The sequence below is a fragment of the Leptomonas pyrrhocoris genome, assembly GCF_001293395.1.
Source record: "Leptomonas pyrrhocoris isolate H10 chromosome Unknown, whole genome shotgun sequence".
Taxonomy (NCBI): Eukaryota; Euglenozoa; class Kinetoplastea; order Trypanosomatida; family Trypanosomatidae; genus Leptomonas; species Leptomonas pyrrhocoris.
This window is the reverse complement of record NW_015438372.1, coordinates 359,271-369,126: the sequence shown is the minus strand read 5'-3', so window position 1 is coordinate 369,126 and position 9,856 is coordinate 359,271. Positions and strand designations below refer to the sequence as shown.

The 9,856-nt window shown below is 59.5% G+C and overlaps 3 protein-coding genes across 4 annotated transcripts; all 3 read left to right on the top strand.

Annotated features, from left to right (window-relative positions):
* Window positions 1-532: 532 nt before the first annotated feature.
* ABB37_06954 (hypothetical protein) lies at window positions 533-4,568 on the top strand (the record flags this gene model as incomplete). Its single annotated transcript, XM_015805411.1, has 1 exon — window positions 533-4,568. Exon 1 carries the CDS (start codon window positions 978-980, stop codon window positions 4,566-4,568), a length of 3,591 nt encoding a protein of 1,196 aa, XP_015656024.1. The 5' UTR covers window positions 533-977.
* Window positions 4,569-5,557: 989 nt separating this feature from the next.
* ABB37_06953 (hypothetical protein) lies at window positions 5,558-6,351 on the top strand (the record flags this gene model as incomplete). Of its 2 annotated transcripts, none has more annotated exons than XM_015805410.1 (1): window positions 5,558-6,351. In XM_015805410.1, the coding sequence occupies exon 1, from the start codon at window positions 5,647-5,649 to the stop codon at window positions 6,349-6,351; it is 705 nt and encodes a 234-aa protein (XP_015656023.1). In that variant the 5' UTR covers window positions 5,558-5,646. The 2 variants fall into 2 exon arrangements, with proteins under 2 accessions (XP_015656023.1, XP_015656022.1); XM_015805409.1 differs by having other exon boundaries at window positions 5,620-6,351.
* Window positions 6,352-7,369: 1,018 nt separating this feature from the next.
* On the top strand, window positions 7,370-9,553 carry ABB37_06952 (putative mitochondrial oligopeptidase b (OPB); the record flags this gene model as incomplete). The annotated part of the gene is made up of 1 exon (XM_015805408.1): window positions 7,370-9,553. One exon carries the CDS (start codon window positions 7,370-7,372, stop codon window positions 9,551-9,553), a length of 2,184 nt encoding a protein of 727 aa, XP_015656021.1.
* Window positions 9,554-9,856: the final 303 nt, after the last annotated feature.

Sequence of the window (9,856 nt, the reverse complement as noted above, 5' to 3'; positions counted from 1 at the left end):
ACACACGCACACCGTTGCTGTTGGGTTGGTTTGCAACGGTGTTCTTGCTTTCTCTCTTGCGTTCGCTCTAGTGTGATTTTGTGGTGGCCGTTTGGCGTCGCAGTCCGCTGGTAATGCGTAGCGGCGCTTTTTTTTTTTTGATTTTCACCTCCGACGCGTAACTTTCCTCACCATCGAGTTTCTGCTTCTTCGCTATTGTAAAAAGGAGGAGAAAGGCAGAGCGCGAGGAGCGCTCCGCTGTTGCGTGCGGGTGCATGCGGGTGTACGTCTCAACCTAAGAAAGCGATGGCGCAGTGGTTTTAAGGGCATGAACTCTTCCAACGGAACTGAGACGAGTCCGCTCAGCCTGCGCTTTGTTTTTCGTGTGATAGATGTGGTGTGACTCGTCTCATTCTGTGAGGTGGAGTTCCAAAGACTATGAACACCCTCCTCTCCCTCCTTCCTCCCTCCTTCCTCCCCCCTCCCTCCCCCCTTCTCTCGTACACGCCCACACATTCACTTGTTGACATCTCGCGTGTTCTTCTGCCGCGCAGATCAACATACATGCAAACATACTAACCTCAGCAGTTGTGAAAAGCGGCGCTCGTACACGCACCCAGCACTATTCCGTCGTCTGCCTGGCGACTCATCACTCAACAAAAAGCAAAGAAAAATCCTATCCACCCTTCACTGCCATCTTCGGTTTTGAGACATAAACTTCTCTGTGTCTGCAGCAGCGGGATAGCTTTCACAACCGCGAAGCTACGGTGTTCCACACACACACACACACTCACTCACAGAGAGACGCATAAACCAACGCACACACAAGTAGGGATTTAAAACGGCGGGAGTTTCTGCCTTGGCCCTTTCTTGCGTGTTCCACCGTGGATGATCGCCACCTCACATACCCCACGCCTTTCGCCGCCCAGCTCCTCGAAATCTCGCAAAGATAGAACATAGAAGGAAAAAAAAAATCATAATAGGTACTGTAGGGCGTCATGTCGACGATGCCTACTAACGAGCAAGACGATGTCCAGCCCGACAACGGGCAGCAGGAGCAGACAGCCGTCACCGCGACACCCAACCCGCATCTTCCTCTGGGCGAGTCCGCCGTGTCCGTCCTGCTGGATGAGGAAGACTCCTACCGCGTCGTCTGGGAGCACGACGAGCACCTCGCCCGCATTCGCGCCTACACCGACTTCTTCGACATCCTGACGCTGCTGCACCGTGCGGCGAACGGAATCAAAACTGGTCGAGGAGAGGGCCCGCGATCGGAGAGCTGCGCAGCAGGGATGGACTCGCCGAACCCGCGCGCCCCACCGCCGCCGTCATCGGCGGACCGCTTCTCCCTTCGCAGCGAAAGTGGGCAGATGAGCCCGTTCACGTCCGTCGACCGGCAGCTCATTCTCGCGACGGCGCCGCCGCAGAGCTTTTATGAGGCCGCGTCTGCCGGTGCCATCGATCCTCGTTGGATGAGCCGCCTCGAGGCAGAGCGCGCTCGTCTTGCGCAGGAGCTCGAGGCGAGTCGCGACACCATTCAGCAGCTGCAGGCGTCGTTACAGGCAGCACAGCAGTCGGCCGCCGCCCGTGCAGACGGCGATGCGAAGAGCGGAGACGATGTTGTGGATGTGACACCGCGGCAAGGGGCGGCCCGCCCACCGCTGCATCCCCCCCTCGCCTCCCCGAGCTCCGTCTCCTCGTTGACGAGCTCCGCCTCCCGTGCGCGCAGCACCACGCCACGGTCGGAGTCGGTTCCAGACGCAGCAACCGGCGCCGACAACGCACCATCGGAGGAGCCATCGCCGCCTCAGCAGCAGCAAGGGCCGGCTGAGCTCGAGAGGTCGATCACGCAACCCCTTGTCTCACCTCCGCCTCCGCCTTCCTACTCCCCACCGCAAGGGCAGCACCAGCCGTCCTGGACGCGACCTCAGCGCAGTGGCGGCTCGTCGTCTTTGTCCGGTCACGGTGGTACGCCGTCGCCGCCGCAGAAGCCCGTTGACGTCTCGGACTTCTTCTGGACGCTGCGGGTGGCGCCGCCGCCCTCCGACCTGCACGAGCACTGCGCAGACCTGGAGAACTGCGATGTCACGGCGGCGCTGCGCACACCTCCGCCGGATGCTGACATCACCACGTCGTTCCTCGCAGAGTGTGGCGGTGGAGGCTACCGTCACTACGGTGCAACGACCACCACCGCTGCAAGCACAGCAGGGTGGCGCGCCCCGCCCGCGCAGATCGCCGCGATGCGCGAGGAGGAGGTCGCCCTCGCCTGTGAAAGCGCCTGGGTCGACTCGAACTTCTACTGCTACAACATCCTGGAAGAGATGTCGTGCCTGCGCGTGGTGCCCTCGTGGGAGGACGTCGCGGGCGATGCGGCGACGAGTAAACCGCCCGGGTCGATGACGGAGGAGGAGATGGCTCGGCTGCTGCTGGGCCGCACCCCGACAACAGGGCGATCCTCTGCAACGACGGCGGCGGGGCCCACCAGCGCGGCGGTGCCCCCTGCCGGCAGCTCCCCCGAGACGACGACGCTGTTTGGTGGGAACGGCGGAGGCGCGGTGGGGGGCCAGACTTCCTCCGCTGCCTCCCAGCGCTACCGCCTGCCGTACCTCCAGCGGCTGTGGGTGACGTCGGTGCTGCGGCAGTACCTGCTGTTTCTCCTCCTCACCATTACCTGTGTGCTGCTGCTGATCCCTGGCATGGTGCTCGGCACGGTGAACGTGTTCGAAGCCGCAGAGGGCGATGACTTCTACGCCACGCGCAATCGCTTTGGCCGGAGTTCCCTCCTCGTCGTCGCGCGCCTCGGCGCGGGCTGCCTTGTGTTTCTCTTCTTTTTTGGATTCGTCGGTGCAGCTGGCGGGCGCCGTGACACGGCGGCGGCGGCATCTGTCGCGAGCTCCGGAGACTGGGCGTCCACCTCCCTCCCCGCAGCTGGGTCCGACACGGCCAGCAACACGGCGCTCCCTTCCTTCTCCGGCGCCTCTATGTCACGCCCCTTGCGTGCTACCCCGGTGGGTACGCTGGTGCATGGCGTGTTGTGCCTCGGTGCGGCACTGCTCTTCGCCGGCTCTCTTCTTTTCAGCCGCGGCTGCGCTCTGCTGAGTCTGCCGCTGGCCCTGCTGGGCATGGCCGTCTACGGTACGGGGGAGGCGCTGGTGCTGGGCGGTGTCAGCACTGTTGTCAGCGCCGAGGTCGGCGTGGCGGCTGGCGTGAACGTCGGCCTGCAGATCCTCCTCTCCAACTGGTTGCTCGTCAACGCCTTTGGCTGCTTTGTCTTGCCCAAGATGAACTACTACGTCTACAGCGCCGCGCAGCTGTTGCGGGCGCAGGTGTACACGACAGCGACGATCGGCGCCTTTGTTTTTGGACTCGTCATGCTATGTTCTCGTGATTTGATCGAGCGCGCCGCGCACGCCAACGCAAGGTTCATGTCGCCACGCAAGCTGCTCGCCGCCGCCCGGCACGACGTCTCCTTGTGCTTTTACCTTCGTGCGCTGACGGTGGGTCTTCTGACGGCGGGCGTGGTGCTGGTGCTGGTGGCCGGCGTCGCCGTCTTCGTGCCGCCGCCGGCCGAAGCGGCGAGTATTTCGGAGTCGGCGAAGACGAAGGATTTGATGGGCACCGGGACCGGCAAGCGCAACACAGCGGACACGGCGACGGACGCCGGCCTCATTGCCGGCTCGATGGACCGCTGGTCCTCGCAGCAGCGTCACGCCTCCTTCTACCTCTTCGCTGCTGCCCTTCTGTTCGTCCCGCTCTGCTTCATTCCGCGATTGGCGACCATCATGAACCGCTGGTGCCCCGTGGTGCTCATGACGACGTTGCTGTGTGTGATGTGGTTCGTCAGCACGGCTTCTTCGTGGGCGACGGTGCTGGGCCTCAGCCTGAGCCCCTCCAACAGCAACGCCGCCCCCGCCTCTGCCGCCGGAAAGGTGGCAGACTGGCTGTGGAAGGTGTGGATTTGGACGGGCAAGCACCACCTCTTTAACCCGCCGACGCAGCTGTGTGGCGTGGTCACGGGCATCATCTACACAATTGTCGTGAGCAGCCTGCTGCGCTCCATCGCGAATGCCGGGGTGCAGTTCCCTGTCCTGCACCCCGCACGATGGCGCATGGCCTTTCACGAGCGCGATCGTCGTCGCCTCCACGACTCCTTCTCCTCTCACTCCCCGACCGAGTCGTCGCCGTTCCTCACTGGGGGCAAAAGCGCAAAGAAGAAGGAAGGCAGCACCGATGCGAGCGTCGCCGCAGAGGCAGAGTGTCCTGCCGCGGCGACCGACGAGGACCAGTTCTTCGATGAGAAGATGCGCTGTGTCCGCATGCAGCTGCGCGGTGGGCCCGCGGTGATGACGGTGTTGGCTGCCCTACTGATCATGATCGTGCTGATCAGCTGCGTGACGGTGGCCATGGTGGCAGCCGCGCTGCTGACGGATCGCAGCGAGAACCCGGTGTACGTGAACGCGGTCATGCCTGGCGTGACGTGGGATGAGCACCTGCTGGTGAAGACAGTGTTAGCCTCCGTCTTTGGCGTGGCGATGGCGGTGCAGTGGGTAGAGGTCTTCCAACGTACGTGGTGTTCTTGCTGCTGCTAAACGCGAAGCGGATGGGAGTACGTTACGGAGAAGGGGAAAAATGAAAATAATTTTAAAAAAAACGCGTATCGCTGAGTTTGAAGACGAGACGCGTGCGCGGTGTCGTTGGGGCTGTTGCTTTTGTTTGTTTGTTTGTTTGAACGTCTACGTAGCCACCGCGTCTGCCCCCCCCCCCCCGGCCTGTCTGATGTGTCACGCTTCACCTCCATATGAGTCGTCTCCTGTCTTCTTCTTCCTTGCGACATCAATAAGGCATGTTGGAGACGCGGTTAATCTTGTTGTCGCACGATCACGGTGGTGGCGGTGGTAGCGGTGGTTTCTGTCCTGGCTGCGGATGAGGTTGGTTGGGTTCTATCGCCTTCTTTTCTCTGCCCCTTCTTCGTACGCCAGCGCCGTGTGTTTTTTTTTTTTGGGGGGGTGTTTTCCGATGTGGAAGCCACCGTGGGAGCGCCTCTTTTCTTTCTTTGTTGCTGTCGAGGAATGTCCACATCTTTTCTCCACGAAAGAACGCAGAAGGAACGAACGAGGTTCAACTGGGGCAGGATATATAGTTAGAGGGGGAGAGAGCCACATGCACATACACACACACACACACACACACATGTACACACACGTACAGCCAACACCGAATATCGTGTCGTGTTGCTGCTGTGTCTGAGAGCTGCTCCTGACCGTGTCAGCCACACAATTGGCGCCGGTCACGTCGTTGTTTTCTTTTAATAAGAGGGAATTACCCGACGCGTGGCGGTTGTCCCTCTCTCTCTCTCGTTCTCTCTCATGGTCAGGTACGTAGTGGCGCGCAGCCACAAGTGACGCATGATACGTTCAGCCAGCTCATGCCAATGCGCGCCGGGCAGCATAATAAAGGGGAGGCTGCATCCGTCTCTTTTGCCTCATCCGCTCCTCTCTTCTTTCTTTACTTTGCTTTGCGGTTCTTCCCTTCACCCTCGACGTCGCGGTGGCCGCTTCACTGCCGTGTGTTGGGGGGAGAGAGTTGGTGATCCGCCTAAACGACGTGCGATCACGTGCGCAACGAAAACAACATAAAATAGAAAGTATATAACTAGAAAAAGAGAAAATGGCCACCACCGCCGCCGGCGCCGAGGGGTACGATCGCAACGTCCTAGACTTCGCCACGTACGAGGACTACTTAGATCAGCAAGTCACCGGCGAGGACCTCTTCTTCCTCGAGGACCAAGACACCGCGCGCAAGATTGTCGAGCTCGGCTACAAAGGCAAAGACGTCCTCAGCCGTGAGGAGTTCGAGGCGGCGCAGCAGCTGGCCCGCACGGGTCCGATGAAGCGCCGCGAAAGTGCGGAAGTGATATGCAGCGCCGGCAAAGATGTAAGCGACAGTCCGCTGCTGGCTGCTCTGGCGAAGCGCGAGGAGCTTGTCCGCACCGGCAAGCTCGCGACGGTTATCTTTATTCGCGACTACGTGGGCGGGCAGGAGGTGTCGTCGTACGTTGACTTTGGCCACCGTCTGCGCAGCGAGAACTTCGAAGCCTACTTCAACAAGGAGAAGAAGCTACTGCCGAAGCGGAGTGACCTGAGCTACTACAACTGGAAGACGCACACGCTCTTCTACAACAACAGCCCCACCTTTCAGGTGCTTGCCGATAGTGAGCTCGGCCTCGTCATGAAACACAAGCGGGACCGTAAGGCGATTCACGTCGACCCGAACGCCGCGTCGCCGGGTGACAACTGCAGTCGCACCGTAGTTCCCTGCAAAGATTACTTACAGGTTGTGTTATACGATCACGTAACGCGGCGCAAGAACTAAACGGTGCCTCTGTGGGTGAGTGAGTGAGTGAGTGCGTGCGTGCGTGTATTTGAGTGGGTTTTTTGTATTGTACTGTATGGATGTAGTGTAACGGTTATTAGCCGTCATGTATAGCTCTGCCCTCTACGGTGTACGTGCCGCTGTTTTATTATTATTTGCGTTCGGCACATATGCTGTTTCCTCCACGTTGTCTCTCGTGCGTACCAGCTGAGCGACAAGTGAACAGAGAAAAAGAAGAAAACGTGCGACTTCTCTTTTAATGTGAATGCGAAGAGTGTTCAGCTCTTTGCTGGTTTATCATAATAATAGCTTGATGCGTCTCTCTCTCTCTCTCTCTGTGTGTGTGTATTTAAAAGCCTGTAGTCTGAAGAGCGGAAAGCCGAGCGCTGTACAACGACGAGTAGCATGTCCTTTCCTGCCCCGCTTTACGAAAGAACGCGTCACCTCTCCCTCCCCTCCTCCCCCCCCCCTCTCTCCTTTGTTTTTCCCTGTCTTTCATTCACGAGAACGTTCATCTGCGCGGTGCATCAGATGTTGATGCTTGCTTCATCTCCTCTCGTTATCTCCTAAGCTTATTATCGCTGTACAATAAGACATATATATATATTTATATTTAACATTTAACAACGCTAGACTGTACATCACGGCGGATCATCTGGTCTTCTTAACACGACTCAACACATACGCACACGTTATCGATTGCGCTCAAACAGCAGTCGCCTTCGTGTTTATTCGTTGGTCTCTGCTTTTAACGTGTTTTCTCGCCTCAGCTGAGACATCAACCGTCCTTCTTATTTGTGTTTGTCAGTCTCACCTGCTCGCGCAACTGTGATTCCTCCGTTTTCCTCCTTCTCTTTCACAGCGGACGAGAAGAAACGCAGGGGGCTTTTACGCATACATCTATTTATCAAACGAACCACGAGAGTGCGTGGCGGGTTGCTTGTCTATTTGTGGTTTGTTTGTATGTGTGTGTGTGTGTGGTTTTGATTTCATTCTTCATCTTCATTTCCTATCGAACATGTCGTCTGACAACGCGGTGCAGCCCCCCGTGGCGGTCAAGAAGCCACACCGGGTCACCTTCGGCTACGTGGAGGGCGAGGACCGCGGGCCGAACCCGATGAACCCGCCCCGCTACCACGACGACCCCTACTTCTGGATGCGCGATGACGACCGCAAGAGCGCCGAGGTAATCGAGCACCTGACGAAGGAGAAGGCGTACTTCGAGGCGCGCAGCGCGGACATCCAGTCCCTGCGCGACGAGATCTACGCCGAGCACATCTCTCACATCAAAGAGGACGACACCTCCGCCGCCTACGTGCACGGCCCGTACCGGTACTACACGCGTGAGGTGAAGGGCAAGTCCTATAAGATCTACTGCCGTGTGCCGAAGGATAAGGAGGCCGGCGACGACGCCGCGGAGCAGGTGATCATCGACGTGAATCAAGTGGCGGAGGGCAAGGCCTTCTGTGATGTGATGGAAGTGGAGCCGGCGCCGCCGGAGCACGACCTGGTGGCCTACTCGGTGGACCTGAGCGGCAACGAGGTGTACACGATCGAGTTCAAAAAGGTGTCGAACGAGGCGGAGAAGGTGCCCGACGTGGTGACCGGCACGAACGGCGACATCGTGTGGGGCAAGGACCACACCAGCCTCTTCTACCTCACCAAGGACGACACGCTGCGCGACAACAAGGTGTGGCGCCACGTGATGGGGCAGCCGCAGTCCGCCGACGTCTGCCTCTACGAGGAGCCCAACCCGCTTTTCTCCGCTTTCATGTACAAGGCCGCCGACAGCAACACCCTCTGCATCGGATCCCTTTCGTCCGAGACGACGGAGCTGCACCTGCTGGACCTGCGGAAGGGCAACGCGTACAACACACTCGAGACGGTGCGCCCGCGCGAGAAGGGCGTCCGCTACGACGTCCAAATGCACGGCACCGCGCAGCTGCTCATCCTGACAAACGAGGGCGGCGCGGTGAACCACAAGCTGATCATCGCCTCGCGCGAGCGGCCGGGGGACTGGTCCAGCGTGCTCGTCGAGCACAGCGAGGACGTCTTTATGGAGAACACTGTGGTGCGGGCGCGTTACCTCGTTGTGGCCGGCCGTCGTGCGGGGCTCACACGGATCTGGACCATGACGGTCGACCCGCAGGACGGCGTCTTCAAGGCGGGCACGGGCCTGCGCGAGGTGGAGATGGACGAGCCGATCTTCACGGTGCACCTGGTGGAGTCGCAGATGGCGGAGTACGAGGCACCGACCTTCCGCATGGAGTACTCCTCCCTCGCGACGCCCAACACGTGGTTCGATGTGCAGCCGGGGGACCACTCCCGTGTCGCGGTGAAGGTGCGCGAGGTCGGCGGCGGCTTCGACGCGGGCAGCTACACGGTGGAGCGGCGCTTCGCCACGGCGCCGGACCGGACGAAAATCCCGCTCTCCATTGTGTACCACAAGGACCTGGATCTGAGCCAGCCGCAGCCCTGCATGCTGTACGGTTACGGCAGCTACGGCCTGTGCATGGACCCCCAGTTCAACATCAAGCACCTGCCCTACTGCGACCGCGGCATGATCTACGCCGTGGCACACATCCGCGGCGGCAGCGAGATGGGGCGTGCGTGGTACGAGATCGGTGCGAAGTACCTCACGAAGCGCAACACCTTCTCTGACTTTATTGCCGCGGCGGAGTACCTGGTGGAGTCGAAGATGACGACGCCGGCGCAGCTCGCGTGCGAGGGCCGCAGCGCTGGTGGCTTGCTGATGGGCGCGGTGCTGAACATGCGTCCTGACCTCTTCAAGGCTGCCCTGGCCGGCGTGCCGTTCGTCGACGTCATGACGACCATGAGCGACCCCAGCATCCCGCTGACCACCGGGGAGTGGGAGGAATGGGGGAACCCGAACGAGTACAGGTTCTACGACTACATGCTCAGCTACAGCCCGCTGGACAACGTGCGGGCGCAGGAGTACCCCAACATTATGATCCAGTCCGGCCTGCACGACCCCCGCGTGGCCTATTGGGAGCCGGCCAAGTGGGTCAGCAAGCTGCGGGAGTACAAGACGGACAGCAACGAAATCTTGCTGAACACGGACATGGAGAGCGGCCACTTCTCCGCGAAGGACCGGTACAAGTTCTGGAAGGAGTCGGCCATCCAGCAGGCTTTCGTGTGCAAGCACCTGAAGAGTACGGTGCGCATGCTGGCTCGCAAGTGAGGGGCGACAAGAGAATGACGAAAGAAATCAATATATATATAAACCCGGGGAGTGTCGTGCTCGCTATGTGGGCTGAATCCCAAAGGTTGTTGTTTTTAAGCTAACGGGAAGTAGCGAAGAAGAGATGAAAGAGCTAGACGTTTCCCCCCCCCCCCTGCGTGTGTGTGTGTGACGTGGGTGCGACGCCAGGGAGAATGAATCGTGGGTTCTGCGGGGTGCGCTGTGGCACGTCTTTCATTCCTGGTCTTTTTGTGCCCTTCTATCGTGTTATCGTATATATATATATATATATATATATATATA